The 16,510-nt window shown below is 41.1% G+C and overlaps 3 protein-coding genes across 3 annotated transcripts; 1 reads left to right on the plus strand and 2 right to left on the minus strand.

The window, feature by feature from the left end:
* Nucleotides 1–2,245: 2,245 nt before the first annotated feature.
* On the minus strand, nucleotides 2,246–3,166 carry LOC107157576 (olfactory receptor 7G2-like). Its single transcript, XM_015503924.2, has one exon. The coding sequence runs from the start codon at nucleotides 3,161–3,163 to the stop codon at nucleotides 2,246–2,248; it is 918 nt and encodes a 305-aa protein (XP_015359410.1). The 5' UTR covers nucleotides 3,164–3,166.
* A 5,083-nt stretch (nucleotides 3,167–8,249) lies between these two features.
* On the minus strand, nucleotides 8,250–9,236 carry LOC107157498 (olfactory receptor 7G2-like). Its single transcript, XM_015503870.1, has one exon. It carries the CDS (start codon nucleotides 9,216–9,218, stop codon nucleotides 8,250–8,252), a length of 969 nt encoding a protein of 322 aa, XP_015359356.1. The 5' UTR covers nucleotides 9,219–9,236.
* Nucleotides 9,237–15,228: 5,992 nt separating this feature from the next.
* On the plus strand, nucleotides 15,229–16,170 carry LOC107157499 (putative gustatory receptor clone PTE03). The gene has a single exon (XM_015503871.1). The coding sequence runs from the start codon at nucleotides 15,229–15,231 to the stop codon at nucleotides 16,168–16,170; it is 942 nt and encodes a 313-aa protein (XP_015359357.1).
* Nucleotides 16,171–16,510: the final 340 nt, after the last annotated feature.

The following is a 16,510-nucleotide window of genomic DNA, read 5'->3' on the forward strand; positions in this document are numbered from 1 at the left end:
TGATTTTGTTTTACAGTGATGGACTACGAAATATAAGGTGTGCTGAGAAATAAAACTGAGTTTAGATTCCTGCCTGAAATCAAAGGCAAAAATAAATTTTGTAATTTCATCTTTGGTTGCAAAAGGTAAAAACAACAACAACAACAAATGCTTTCTGAGCGCAAGTAGGCTTTTCAGATCATTACGTAGTGAGCAGAGACAATCAGGGCATATACTGACAAATTAAACCCTGTTAAAACCAAGCAGGAGTAGGTATCTACAAATACGCAAATGAGCAATCCATTCCATTCAGACATAGGCAATATATACTTTATATATGTGATAATAATATGTACAATAATATATAATTCATTGTGGTATTACCTAATGAACTACTTTGAATAAGATTCAGAGAACATGGAAATATCATAGACATGTATCTCATAAGAAAGGAAAACAATTACACCATAATGTATAAAAGAACTCTCAGCTTCAATATAAGAAAAAGGTAAATTAACTGAATGCTATTTTAAACCATTAGACTGTCAGGGAAAAGGAATGCTTCAGGGAAGATGTGGACCACCAGGAATTTCCAAGGGTGGGGGTAAATAGATTTAAGCACTTAAAACTTTTTGGAACTAACCCAAAGTGAAAAGATCCTGTTTTGTATCCAATAATTTTACCCCAATAACAAAATTATGTTTTCATTCCTTCAGAGGACATAGAGGAGAATGTTAAAGTAGCTTTATTGTAAGAGGAAAAAAAATTACTGAAATTACATCAATGCCAGAAATGCTCCATATTTTAATAGTATCACACATAATATTCAACTACAGAGCACTGAAAATAGATGAATCACTGCCACACCCAACAGCATGACTGATTCTGAAGCAAAATCACAGGACTAACAAGAAGTCATAGAATTCACGTATTAAATCTGAACTTCAACAGTAGTTAATTTATTTAATAAGAGGGATACATAAAGGATTGATTTTTACAAATCCATAAGAGTCTAAGAAAATGACAGCTCTGTGGGGCTAAGTGATCACACACTGGCATCAATAGTGACTCCATCCATTCAACTCCCACCTCTGGTCACAGTGCCTCCCGTGTGCTGTGTGTGCTCTGCTTCCGCTATAAGGAAACACAGGATTGCATTTACAGCCTGTCCACAGAATCAGGTAAAAGCTCCTGCTCTACAAATCCCCTTCTTCCAAGCAAGTAACAGTCACCTTTATCCCACATATATTGCATGTTAACAGGACAGGATCGAGGATATTTTGATGGCCACCATTCAGTCCACTTCAAGGATACAATGTGACTGACCCATAACCCATGACTTCCTAGTTAAGTCACCAGGAGCAGACTCTCAGAGTGTCACCTCAGGCATCCTGTCCAGATGTGACATCGCCCATGCAGTTATGGCCTGGGGACAGGAACAGAACAAGTGCTAGGATGAGGCCACTTCATGGGGATCTGAATGAAGCTCCACCATCTGTCCCAGTGCATTCCCAGACTCTGAGGATCTAGGAATGGAAGGTGACTCTCTTCATTGGTAGAGCTGTCATATGCATGGTATTCTTTTCTTATTAGCATAGAAATCATCTTCATTTAAATGTTCTACTACGTCACAGTCATCTCAAACCAGTGATCATTTAATTATGCCAGTTACTCAGATAGACAATGTGTGTGTTGATGCTCACTAAGGCCCATTAGATTGTCAGGGTAAAGGAATACTTCAGGGAAGATGTGGACCACCAGGAATTTACGAGGGTGGGGTAAGTTTACTAAAAGGTCCAAGGAATTGCTTCCTGGGTTACGAATTTGCACCCTTTGTCTCACAGCAGGTTCGACAGTGGAAGGCAGCTGGGATGGCCCTGGACTAGATCTCCAGGGGAAGCTGTTCTGCAGATGTGACCACGCTTTCCTGTGTCCATCCTTTCCCTGTTCTGCTTCACTAATGTGCCATCTACTGAGGGTGCAACACAGAGAAATCCACTACAACTGGAGCCCTGTTTTAGACTCCACTTCTGTGGAACCTGAACAAAGAAAATGAGTTTAGAGAATGGAAAAGATAAGTCAAACATCACCAACCTAGACCACCTGAAAAGTAAGGTTTCAACCAAGTCGAAATGCAAGTGGTCATTGTGTTATCTCAACATCTTAGAAGGACGTAATGACAAAAGTGTCAGGTATTCTAGCTAAGCAGGAATACTGTCACTTGACTTCCTCTGGAGACCCCATGTCATAGATGAGAAACTGTCTGTCAAAGGAGTTTTCTGAAGGCCTCCTTCATGTCCCTGTTCCTCAGGCTGTAGATAAAGGGGTTCAGCATCTGGGGGACCAGAGTGTACATCATTGAAGCCACAGCAGAATTCCTGGGTGAGTCAGTTAATGAAGAGCTAACGTAGACCCCAAATCCTGTCCCATAGAACAAGGAGACAACACACAGGTGAGACCCACAAGTGGAAAAGGCTTTATGCTTTCCTTCTGATGATGGAATTCTCAAGACAGAGGACACAATGTAAATGTAAGAGAAAATGATCCCAGAGAGAGGAACACCAGCAAAGATGCAAAATGAAATATAAATCAAGATGTTCTCAATGAAGGTGTCAGAACAGGCCAGCTTGATGATAGGAGCAAGTTCACAAAAGAAGTGGGGGATCTTTAAGTCTGTGCAGAAGGACAGCCGTAGGATCATCAGACTGTGCAGCAGGGCATCCACAGTGCTGAGGAATAAGGAAAACAGCAAAAGCAGTCCACACAGGCAGGGGTTCATGATGACTGTGTACCTCAGGGGATTGCAGATGGCCACATAGCGGTCATAGGCCATTACTGCAAGGAGACAATTCTCCATACCAACAAACACTAATACAAAGCAGACCTGGGAGAGGCATCCCGTGTAGGAGATGCTCTGATCCTGTCTCAGGATGTTCACCAACATCTTGGGGATGATGGTTGTGCTTAAGGAGATGTCATTAAAGGACAGGCTGCAGAGGAAGAAGTACATGGGGGTGTGGAGGTGAGAGTCAGAGCTGACCACCAAGATGATGAGCAGGTTCCCCAGGATGGTGACCAGGTACATGGACAAGAACAGGCTGAAGAGAAGGGGCTGCAGGGCTGGGTCATCTGTCAGTCCCAGGAGAAGGAATTCTGAAACAGCTGTGTGGTTTCTAGCTTCCATGATGTTGATCAATCTGTTGCAAACAAGGTGGTGAGTATACATAGATCTGTGGCAGCAGCCCAACGTGGGAATGTGTTTGAACACCATTCCTGAGACACTTTGACCTCTGCGCAATAGCATCTAGAACTCTGAGAATATCAGCTTCTGTTGCAAAGCCACTAGTCTGTGGTAGGTGGTTATGTGTACCTCAGGGGATTGCAGATGGCCACATAGCGGTCATAGGCTAATACACCCAACACCAAATAAGACTTTGAGTAAATGTCAGAGTGCTTTGTAAGAGTCATCACCTTTGAGAAAGGGAAGATTTCCTGCCTGAAGGAAATGGCCCATGTGCTTGTGCACCGAGTGGAAGAACAGGAGCTGTGTGACATCATGTGAGGGCCTATGGGAAGGGTTAAGGGGTGTAGACTGACTTGCTGGGCATGGATCTTGTTTCTCATCGTCTCCTGCACATGCTTTCTCCTGCTTCCCCAGGATGAAATTCTCAAAACACGTCTTCCCTCATTCCTACAGCATTAACTAGGGGACTTTGTGCTCCCTTTCTGGTTTCAAGAGGAAAGAAGCTGAACATCTTACCTGAATACTGAAGATGGAAAATCTGTTTCAGGACGTGCAGACAGACCAGAGGGATAATGGATCCTGGTCAGGGAAGATCGTCTCTGGGAGGAGGCTTGGGTGTTGCTTCCTGAGCAGGGCAGGGCTGGGGAGTGAGGTCAGATGCTGCATCCTGATGCTATTTCCCTGGGGTCTCAATATGCAAAGCTCCTCATTAGACCAGCTATTTCACAGTCATTCTCACCCCAGGAGTGCAGGTCCTTAAAGACCAAGACTCTGGTGGTGGGGAGTTCAGGATGGCTGACTTCCTGACCCCTGAGGGAAACTGTTCATCATTCAGTTCTCGCCATGGTTCCTGCCCATCCCCAATTCCCAGACCTTGAACTTGCAATGCCTACCTCCTCTATAATAAATCCCAGTGTTCCGTCCAAGTTAAAAACTAAGGCACAGCTGTCTATTTAATTACCTCCCAAAGCCTGGTTCCTATTTTAGATGTGAGAATATGTCATATATACATATATACCTTCATATATATGTAGGTATAAATTATTACATTTTTAACGTGATATAAGAAACATGGAATTAATCTAACCCAGCTTTCTTATGTACATATGTAAATATGCAGCAGTCATTATGTATATTCACAAAACGCTAACTAAAAACTAAAAAATAACCTAAAAATAAATACCAGTAACATAGGTAACAAGAGGAAAGGGAAGAAGGTAGGAGAACAGGGGAGGGAAAGGGATATACTGGCGAAATTATATTTCATGCCTTTTTAATTATGTCAGAGGAATCCCAATGTTATGTATAACTAAAAAGAACCAATAAAAACAGAAAATATGTCAGCTAATCACCAAAAAGCAGACTGTGCCAATGTCCATACTCTCAGTACATGTGGTCAGAACTTAACCTTTTGCTTAAAAAGCAGAGGTGGAGCTCCACATCAGTGTTCATTTAAAACATTTTACTTAAGGCTTCTATATCTTCATGTGTTATCAAAACATTTTACCCCATGTTCACTCATTCTGTATGAATTTCTAATTTTCAAGGTATGTTATTTGAGATTTTTGCCATGATGGCATCTTTCTTCACCACTTTAACCTCATTAAGTTTTATAACACATTAATCATAGATAAAATATGCAAAGATATCATTGAGATAATAAAAGAAGACCAATCTTCCATGTATCGCACAAAGAGAACAGTTAATCTAAATAAAAGTAAGTTCAAGTTTTCCACACACTTACAAAGGAACTCCGAGAAAGCATGTTTAATGGGTAGAAGCCAAGGATCTCTGGATTTATCCCTGTAAGCTGGAAAGGAGTTTCCCTTTCCTGGTAATGAGGACTAAATGCCCCAGGAGAAGATGTATTCCAGTGGCTAAGGTAGAGCTTCTTTATCTGAGAAATGTGGATGAACTGCAGAGTGAAGCCCAGCCTAGACCCAGGACTTGGGCTTGGTGCCCCTCAAAGTGTCAGAAAATCCTCCAAGAGTCTAACCAAGCTCACTGTCCACCAGGTGGACAGATCTGTGACAGTGTCCACATCGTCAAGCAGCAGAAGTCAGTGATGTGAGTCAGGTGGATGGACCTGCCTGGTGATTGGTGAGGGCAACTGTGACCTGCAGAGGACAAATGTGGCTACGACCTCATTGGATGGACCTCAGAAATATATGAGTGGAGAAGAGCTGGAGAGAGCTTCTTGAGGAGTTTTGCTATTAACAAAGAAGAGAATGCGACTGTAGCTAGACCAGGACGTGTGGTACACATAAGGTTTATTGTTCACTTTTCTTTTCCAAACCACTTTTGTTGTGTTATAATTATACCTCATGGGATTTGTATGTACACACAACATGGTTAGATTGGTCTTATTTTTTTCTCTCCGTCCTCACTCTCTCTGATCCACTTGCTCTACTCTAGTGATGTCACTCCTATTTTGTTGTTATTTTCATTAGTGTATTAAAATCATATGTAAAAATGGGTTCGTTGTATATGTTGGTACACGGACAGATCGTAATTAGTCAGTCTCATTCCCCAGTTTATCCCCACGCTGTCCTCTCCTCCTTCTCTCTCCGTCCCTCTGCTACTCTATTGGTCTCTCATCAGTTTTCATGTAATCATTCTATTTACCCTTTCTTGTTCTTACTTCCACCTATGAGAGAAAACATTAGACCACTGATTTTTCTGAGTTTGACTTATTTAACTCAGTATGATATTTCCTAGTTCCATGCATTTGCCAGCAAATGATGTGATTTCATTATTCTTTGCTTTTCTAAAGAGAAATTCCCGACCATTTGACATCATGATATCAGACAGACTCTGGAGTTCATTCTTTGCCATCATGTAAGGTGACCTATTATGCTACTGGATGAACGAATCTGAAGTCGCTAAGAATCCATCGCCCGCCTCCTGATATCTACCTGAACAGAGCATCAGAGATGTCCCTCAGCTCTCAAGGTCTCCAGCCCTCTGCACACACAGTTGTATTCAGCATGTGGCAGCATCAAAACAAGCCAGAGCAACTTCCCCAAACTTCCAGGTGCCATGGCTACTGTTTTCATGAGCCAAGGCTTTTAATTATCCATTTAGAATGAAACATTATTTCTTGTGATGTGTTGCACACAATTTCTTTCCAAACCAGAGGAGAGAAAGAATATGGTATGCAGGGATTTGAAAAAGCTGGAGAAAAGAAGTAAACATTTGTTGCTGTATCCTGAGCTGAATGTTAGGATAATAGAGGCACACTCTCCCAAGACAAGCGTCTAGGCTGCTTTTGAAGTTGAAAGCAAAAAAGAGTGGATTTCAAAGACAGAAGAAAACATTGAGCCGAGTATGTATGGGCACATCAGTAGGTGTAATGGTTGAGGGACTTCCAATACTGAATCCAGTGTCTTATCGGGGAACTCACTCACTGACAGTGAAATCATTGCAATGTAAGATTATTGAGACAGTCGTTTGAGACATGAGACACATCGATTCCTTTCCTAACACATCTTTCTTAACTTGGTGTCGGCCAAATCCTCACCCTGAGATACGATGAGTATGTCTTTATGTCCCTCCCATCTTTCTGCTCATGTCCATCACAAGCACCACTTGCAATTGGACATGATTCCTTCTGTACTAGGTTCTGCCTTCCTTCAGTAGGTATCTTTAGAGTCACACATGAAATCAGGAAGTTTGACACCATGGCTCACATCAAAAATAAGATAGGCATACATACAAATATGTATTTATAAATATATATATATATACATATACATATATATATATATTAATACAAATGGCAATACATACAATAGATAATGAAATGCAACCATGGAGGTTTAATGTTATTTAGGATTCAGTGAAATTTGAGTCTGCATATTTTAAACATGATTTTCTAATATAGTCCTCATAATCATAATGCACGAATCATTTTGCTGAGGTTTTATTTTATTTTTAGAATTTCACTGCGAAGTTTTCCAAACATCAGAGTTTGTCCCTTTCTCTCTCTTTCTCTCCCTCAAAACACACACACACACACACACACACACACACACACACACTTCAGTTTATAGATTGAAATTTTGTATTTTGGTTATCAATATTTTTACAGAAAAGTGTAAATTAACAGCAAAGCAGCTGTTCCTGTCGTACAAGGAACCTCAATGCCATCTACAATGATGATGAAAATGTACAATAGTCCATTGAAAATGTGAGTGTTGCAGGAAAATGATGAGACACTCACAATCCATACTGTCTGCATCTCCAGGGTTACACTACCTCCCACGTTTCCCTGGGTCTTCTCTCCTCTGTCTGTCTTATAAGGAAACGTGAGTTTACATTTAGGGTCCACTAAGACACTCCAGGAAAAACTCCTATTCTGAAAATCACTTTCCCCCTTCATCCTAGAGGTGACATTTGCCCATTTATCATATTAGATAAGTGTAAGTGAGTGCAACCAGATCTGGTCTTAATTGAAGGGCCACCATCCCCTCCACCACAGAAATGCAGTCTGGTTGATGCATAAGTGGGAGGAATCTCGATTTTTTGCCTCTGGCATCATGTCCAAAATGACACCTGAATTTGTTCCTATCACTGTGGGAACTCAAGGAGAACCAGTCCTGGGTGAGCTCAGGAGGGGTAAAACCCTTCCCCCTTCATCACTCATCCCCCTACAGTGTTCGCTCCATTGGCTCACAATAGCATGCGATCTAGGATGAGATTCCCTTAGACCTAACTACATGATCTGGTGAAAACCCCTTTCCAGATATGACTACAGTTTGTGTTACCTGTCCCAAAATCAGTGTGTCAAAAACATTGCTAAAACTAGAAACCCTGCTTTAACCTCTTCTTCCTGTGAACCCAAGAAAGAAATTGTATTTAAGGACAGATAAATGACTTTTAAAAATCACAAAGCTTGATACAAAGTAAACTCAGGTTTCAACCAAGTTAAAATGTACCTACTCATTGTGTCATTACTTTAGAAGAATGTAGCGATAGAGAAAATAGGCATTCTGGAGCACCAGGAATCCTGTCACTACAACTTTCTCTAAAAGTCAAGTCCAAAGCAGATGACACATCTTGGAGGAAATGCTACCCTACCAATGAGCTTCCTCAAGGCCTCCTTCATGTCCCTGTTCCTCAGGCTGTAAATAAAGGGATTCAGCATCTGAGGGACCACAGAGTACATCACTGAAGCCACGGCAGTCTTCCTGGGGGAGTCAGTCACTGCAGAGCTAATGTACACTCCAAATCCTGTCCCATAGAACAGGGAGACAACACACAGGTGAGACCCACAGGTGGAAAAGGCTTTATGCTTTCCTCCTGATGATGGCATCCTCAAGACAGAGGATACAATGTGAATGTATGATAAAATGATCCCCAAGAGAGGGACACCAGCAAATACACAGGCTGCAACAAACACCAGGATGTTGTTAATAAGGATGTCAGAACAGGCCAGCTGGAGGACTTCAGCTAGTTCACAGAAGAAATGGGGGATCTCCAGGTCTGTGCAGAAGGACAGCCGCAGCACCATCAGAGTGTGGAAGAGGGCATCCACAGTGCTGATGAGCAGAGAGAATTGAAGAAGGAAGATATAGAGGTGGGGGTCCATGATGGCTGTGTACTTCAGGGGGTGACAAATGGCCACATAGCGGTCAAAGGCCATCACTGCAAGGAGAAAATTTTCCAAGACAGTAAAAATCAGGACAAAGCAGACCTGGGAGAGGCAGCCTGTGTAAGATATGCTTTGATCTTGTGCTTGGATGTTCACCAGCATCTTGGGGACTGTGGTGGTGCTTAAACAGATGTCAGTGCAGGAGAGATTGGAGAGGAAGAAGTACATGGGGGTGTGGAGGTGGGAGTCAGAGCTGACCACCAGGATGATGAGCAGGTTCCCCAGGATGGTGACCAGGTACATGGACAGGAACAGGCTGAAGATGAGGGGCTGCAGGGCTGGGTCCTCTGTCAGTCCCAGGAGAAGGAATTCTGAAACAGCTGTTTGGTTTCTGAATTTCATGATGTTGATGAATCTGATGGAAAAGAAGTGGTGAAAAGATGAGGAAAAATATTAGACCACCAGCATCTGTGTAACATGGGGATGTGTTAGGGAAACACCACAGTGGACACCCCGGTCTCTGAAAATCACCTCCCCATACATTGAGAAAATAAATTCTTTTAAAAATGTATCCAGTTGGGGTACTTGATTATGATAGCCTTTGCAACTTTCCCACTCACAAGACTTCCTGCCCAATAAAGCCTGAGAATACAAGAAAATATTCAAATCTTTTGTAATAGTCATTATGTTTGATGAGGGGTAGCCTTCTGCTCTGAAGGAAGCATGATCTCTTCTTATGGAGAATATGAAACTGGAGGAATAGGACCTGGGTAAGTATCAGTCTAAATGTATGTGGCAGGGGGTCATGGCGAAAACAGACAGGTGACAAGAGTGGCCCAGGGCACTGGTTTCTCAAAATCTTATGCATACGCTGACTTCACTGCTTCCATAGAATAAAATTTTCATGAAATCTCGGTCCTCATTTCCAAGGTGCTTTCTGAGAGGCCTTCTGTTCCCTTATGGGCTTTGAGAAGGATAATGTTGAGCATCCTACCTGAATACAGAACACAGAAAGTATGTCCTCAAGAAATGGGGGCAGACTGAATGAGCCAATGGAACCCTGGTCAGGGAGGCTCATCTCTGGGTGGAGTCTCAGGTACTGCTTCCTGGATGGGCAGGACTGTTGACTGAGGTCACAGGTTGACTTTTGCAGTCTCTGTGTCCCTGGGGCTCAATATCCAAAGCTCCTCATTAGCCCAGCTATTTAATCCCAGGAGTATGTGTCTTCAAAGAACAAGACCATGGAGGCCTGCCTCTGTCTTCTGAGCATCAACAAAGTGTTGCTATTCTCAATTTTATAATCCTATGCTTTTCAGTTTTTCTCCCACTAGGTTATTGTTCTCTTTTAATTGTATGCACCTTCAACCTCAGGGAACATACCTTCCTAATGATGAGACCCTGTTAAGTGATTTCATTGTTGCATTTTTTTCTGCTTGCTTGAAAGTGTAAAATAATTATGAAAGAATGAAGACATGCCTTTTTATTAACTTCTCAAAATTTGGTACAACATGTAAGGGTGTTAATACTGAACAAAAAAATGCTGAGGTTTGTACTGAGAAAAAATGAGGGAGAAAAAGGATGAAAAGAGATAAGCAGAGGGAAGGATTTAAAGGTTCACTTGAATTCACAATATAGATGAGATAGTGTTTGTAAATCAGCAATTCTCCAACTTTAGCATGTGGGAGAGAGGTGAAGTGACAGATTGTTGATCTCATCTCTGGAAATTACTATCAGTAGATTGAGTGGGTTACAATGATCAGCACCCATTACAAGTCCCCAGGTGATGCTGTTACTGCTATGGGCTGAGGTATCACTGAGTTTATTGTCATTTTGCCCACCTATGCTTTTGATTCATCAGTAGCATAGAACCCAGATACCAAAAAGCTGTTTCAGAATTCCTTCTCATGGAACTGAAAGAATATCCAGAAATGTAGCTGCTCTTCTTCATTATATTCCTGTTCATGGACCTTCTTGCCCTGGGAAGCCCGATCATCATCCTGGTTCTAAGTTCTGACTCTCATCTGCAAACCCCCGTGCAACCTCTTCTGTACTGGCATCTGCTTAAGCACATGCATCATCTCAAAGATGCTGGTGAACAAGCAAGCACACTCAGACAATTACCTACCCAGGGTGTCTCAATCAGATCTTCCTTGTTTGGTTTTCCTGTCTTGGTAAATTGTCTCCTCACAGCAATGGCCCATGACTACTATGAGACCTTTTGTTGCTCACTAATGTGCACGTTCATTATGAACTTCTCACTCTGTATACAAATGCCTAGTCTCTCTGACTACTAGTTCCTCAGATTCCATGCTGCTCAGTCTGATGATGTTGTGGCTGTCCTTCTGTACAGATATGGATATCCCCTACTTCTTCTTAGGCCTGAATATTTTGATACCCTCATCAGTAACATTTTGTTCTTTTTTTTAAATTTTTGATATTTATTTATTTATTTATTTATTTTTGCCTTTCATATCAATTGGTAGTTCCTGGATCATTTTCTTATGTACTCAAATTGTCTGTTCTCTTTTAACAATGTCATCATCTTACAAAACATACAAAGATTTTTCCACCTAAATGTCTCCTCTCTTAGTTTTGTTTTGTTTTTCTTACTCCATGGAAAACTTTTGGGATTTACTTTTGCTTTTTACATACTTATTCATCCAGGAGAGCTGCAGTGGCCTCAGTGCTGTATTCTATGGTCCCTCATCTCATTATCTACAGCCTGAGAAACAGAGACACAAATGAAGCCTGAGGAGAATATTTAGTAGAGTAACATTTTTGGATGATTGTAAGCATATTTAAATTAGATTTCTAGAATGTATCTTAGTGATCACTGGAGCTTTCATGTAAACCTTTTTAATTTGTCTTTTTGAGGAAGACCAATTTCTGTAAAGAAAGACTTTACTTTTTGGAGTAAGTGTTCAGTATGGAAAAACATGGAAGAAAATGAAAGCTGGAAGGATTAAGGGTCATGAGTTTTTTACAAGCAAAAGAAGACCATCCATAAGTCTAACCATCTCTGTAGGTGTGGAAATGAAAATAATGGAATTGTTACATTTCACAGGAGAATCCGGAGAGTACCCAGATAGACCATCATTGGAGCAGGTGCCGGGAGAGCAAAGGGAAAAGTGTTCAGCACCACCGTTGGTGGACAGCTCCATGCTTAGCTCCCATTCTGTCTTACAGAGCAGAACTTCTCAACTGGTGTCCCGAGAGCTCCTGCAGAGGTGGATCATCTGAGGACTACATTCAGGTTCCTTGATCTCACCCCAAAACTATTGAATTTGGATCTTTGCTGAGTCTTCTGAAGCATGTGCTTTATAAAGAAGTACTTCTCAAATCTTAACAGATAGGTGTTAATTAATATTTAAAGAACAAATAGTATAAGAACAGGAAAGAATAGTTAGTGATAAATATTTAGCTCCTTCCAAATCAGTTAAACATATCTCTATCTCATGACTCATTCATTTCGCTCCTCAGTATTTACCTAGGAGAAATGAAAACACATGTCTACAAAAAGATGTGTACACGAATGTTCATAACAGTGCTGTTTGTAATCATCCCAATCATTTATGAAGAGGTGAATGAATAAGCAAAGCATGCAACATTCAAACAATGGAATATTGCTCAGGAAAATAAGCAACAAACTAGAGATATAAGAAAGATGTTGTGGCAAAAAAACAAGTATGATGTAGGAAAAACAGAAATGAGTTTTACAAAGGAATATGGGAACTGGAGATGTAACTCAGTGATACAATACTTATCTAGGATGTGAGAGCCATGGGATCAATTTTTAGCATGGAAAAATTGACAAAGAGACAGAAAGAAAGTTTTGCTGTAGATGGATGCATCATTACTGATTTTGGTGTCCATCAAATCTATTTTTATCTATCTATCTATCTATGCATATATATATAGAGAGAGAGACATGTATCTGCATGTCTATATCTATATATACTAAATTCTATTTACAGGCATATAAATAAAAGTCCATACTTTAAATATATGTACCTTATTGTATATCAGTCACACTTCAATAAAGTTGTGAATAAGAACAAAAATGCCTTTTTGCATTTGATTGCATGTAATATATTAGTAACTGTTTGATATAAAATGCAAAATAATAAGCATAATCAATGTTCCATGGGCCATACTATTGCTTCTCAGAGTTTGAATTTTTATCATACCTTCATTATTTTATCACACGAATTTACACAAGTAAAGTATATGTCTACACATGTAAATGAGCTATATTTACCAACGTGAATGTTGCATTTTTGTAGTATTGTTATTAGGTCAGTGTTTCCTTGAATATACAAAAATAAGAAGAATAAAATACAACCAATGAAGGGAGGTGTGTTGAGGTGTGCAAGGTGCTTGAAGTGGAGGTGAGCCTGAACAGGTAGAGGGAAGAAGGCATCTGGTTGGGCTCTCCATGTGGGAGAATCAGCCAAAGCAAAGCTCTCCATCACTCAGGTTTGCTCATTAAAGATTTCTGCAGCCCTATGATTGCATAAGACTATACAGAGTTTGACTAATTAGGAGCTTTGGATATTGAAGCCCCATGTGTCACAGAAATGGCAAACATTTTGCCCATGACCACCCACTCAACACCTTGCCCAGGGGAGAAACAGCTCACCCAGCTCTGGTCTCAGGACCATCATATCTGCACAGGAGGCAGGTACTGCACTATCTCTCTGTGTTCCTTGAGAAGAGAGAGCTCATCTTTCTCCTTCATATCCAGGGAGGAACAGGATGTCATTCCTCAGTGTTGTCACCCAGGTAATAAGAAGTCTACTGGCTTGAGCTTTCCCATAATGGCAGGTTTTTGTCTGTCAACTAATATCAGAACTGGGTCATTTGTGGGTTGTCTTCCTGATTCTCTGTCATCTCCATGTTTCCTTCTACTCATGCACCATTATCTGAGTAAGTTTCATTCTACTAATGCCCTACTCTGACCTTAAAGTCCAGCCACTCTTGCTCAGTTTTGAAGGATGTTTTAGAATTTCCCAATCTTTCCTTTAATTTATCTGACAAGTGTCAAAAGTACATGGCCAGTTTCTTCTTACTTTTTTCCTTCCTGGATCGTAATACCCCTGTTGTAGAGCAAATACCTGGCTGACACTACTTCCTGTTTGATGATACTCTAATAGACAGCCACATAGAAGAATGAATTTATGGCATTTTCTAAAAAATGGGTGGAACTGAAGAACATTATGATAAGTGAAATAAGCCAGGCTCAAAAGATCAAGGATGGAATGTTTTCTCTAATACATCAAAGCTAGAGAGAATAAAAAGGAATAAAAAAAAGGAAACTAAAAAAAATATAAAGACCAATGGAGTAGAGAAAAGGTATGTAGAGACAGGGTGAAGGAAAGGAGAATGGAAAGTACTGGGGAACTAAATGTACCAAACTATGCCATGTCCATGTATGAAAATACCACAATTAATTCCACATCTTTAGTTGATAACTGCAAATTTCTGGGAAGAGTGAGTTTATGAAATCTCCCCCTGAGAATCTCACACATATGCACAAGCAGGAAAAGCAAACCACTCAATGAACACCAATGACATTTAATGATTATATCCCATATCTCATGTATATATAACAATAAGTCTAGATAAAAAATAAATAAACCTGGATATAGCAACACAAATACAAATTGAATAAGAGAAAACTTTCCTAAAAGACACATGTACCATAATAAAATTCAAGTAAGTTCAAAAATAGCAATGATAATAACTTTTTGATTTTTTTATAATATATATATTATACATTTGTCATCTTATACATTTGTCCCAACCATCACTTCTCATCTACTATGACTGGTGCAGGCAGTCTGGTCATGTCCACAGCAGAAGCAAGTAACAATACCAAGATCCAGACTGTCTCATGCCCAGCCCTGTCCCTGAAGCTTTCCTCAGTGCACATCCTCACAATATTCCCACCAAGCTTCATCGTGGCTCCCGTTATACAGATGAGGAGCCTGTGTAATCACACAGTGGAAAACTTATTGTTGATTGTGAACCTAGCACTAAAACCAGAATCTAACTCGGGTGTGTGAAATCCTGACAGACATGGTTTGGGTTACCTAGAGTTAATATAGTTTGTTATTGATTTTCCTGCTGGATTGAGGCTTGGGATATTTTCAGGGTTTAAGGCCAATAATGACTGTCTGTTTTGTTTCTACATTGCTACAATGTGGAAAAGAATGGGCAATTAAAATTTTTGGACAATCAACTAGTGTAGTAGAGAGTAGGACAGAAAGACAAAAGAGGGAGGGAGGGAGAGAAGGAGGGAGGGGGGTAATACTCCCTTCACAAAGTATATGTGAAAGCCTTTCAAAATAAGGGATCCTTACACACCCATTTGGTTTCATGACCTTTCTTTCCCCATCCTCCTCCTCAGAACATGAAACCAGAAAACCAATCAGGTGTCTCAGAATTCCTCCTCCTGGGACTCTCAGAGGACCAAGAACTGCAGCCCCTTCTCTTTGGACTGTTCCTGTCCGTGTACCTGGTCACAGTGCTTGGGAACCTGCTCATCATCGTGGCCATCAGCTCTGACCCCCACCTCCACACCCCCATGTACTTCTTCCTCTCCAACCTGTCCCTCACTGACATTGGTTTCAGCACCAGCACAGTCCCTAGGATGCTCAGGAACATCCAGAGACAGAGCAAGATCATCAGTTATGCAGGCTGCCTCACCCAGGTCTGCTTTGTCCTGATCTTTGCTGGAATGGAAAACTTTCTCCTTGCAGCAATGGCTTATGACCGTTATGTGGCCATCTGCCATCCCCTCAGGTACACAGCCATCATGAACCCCTGCCTGTGTGTCCTGCTGATTCTCTTGTCCTTGACCATCAGCATTGCAGATGGCCTCCTGCACACTCTGATGTTGCTGCGACTGTCCTTCTGCACAGACCTGGAGATCCCCCACTTCTTCTGTGAACTTGATCAGGTCATCAAGCTGGCCTGTTCTGACACCCTCATTAACAACATCCTGGTGTATGTAGTGACTAGCGTGTTAGGTGGTGTTCCTCTCTTTGGAATTATTTACTCTTACATCAAAATAGTCTCCTCTATTCTGAGGATGCCATCATCTGGGGGAAAGCATAAAGCCTTTTCCACCTGTGGGTCTCATCTGTCTGTTGTCTCCTTGTTCTATGGGACAGCTTTTGGGGTCTACATTAGCTCTGCAGTGACGGATTCAACCAGAAAGAGTGCAATAGCTTCACTGATGTACAGTGTGGTCCCTCAGATGCTGAACCCCTTTATCTACAGCCTGAGGAACAGGGACATGAAGGGGGCCTTGAGGAAACTCATTGGAACATCTCCTTTCTTGAGACTGTAGAATGAGTCAAATGAAAGAACACCAGGTAAGACTAATGGTGAGTTCTTCCAACATCACATCCTTATGCTACCATAATTAAACTCCCTTAAGCTGTGGATATTTCATCTTTGATCTGAAATCTGACTTTGTCTTTTCTTGAAAACACCTGTGATCTTTCTGACCTTGATCCACTGGTTGTCTTTCTCAGTAGCAGAACATAAACAAAGGATTCTTCCTATAGTGTTTGGGGGGTATTTCTCAGGTGAAGGTTTGAGAGAGCAGGTCCAAGGGAGGAGTGAAGGAAAGATCTTGGTGTCGCTGAAGGACTAGATTTCATCTCAGCCCATGTAGAGCTCTATGT

Source organism: Marmota marmota, unplaced genomic scaffold, assembly GCF_001458135.2.
Source record: "Marmota marmota marmota unplaced genomic scaffold, marMar, whole genome shotgun sequence".
Classification (NCBI taxonomy): Eukaryota; Metazoa; Chordata; class Mammalia; order Rodentia; family Sciuridae; genus Marmota; species Marmota marmota.

Bases quoted from the DNA above. Each gene is read 5' to 3' on its own strand.
- LOC107157499 (XM_015503871.1), top strand. From the start codon at position 15,229: ATGAAACCAGAAAACCAATCAGGTGTCTCAGAATTCCTCCTCCTGGGA.
- LOC107157498 (XM_015503870.1), bottom strand. From the start codon at position 9,218: ATGAAATTCAGAAACCAAACAGCTGTTTCAGAATTCCTTCTCCTGGGA.
- LOC107157576 (XM_015503924.2), bottom strand. From the start codon at position 3,163: ATGGAAGCTAGAAACCACACAGCTGTTTCAGAATTCCTTCTCCTGGGA.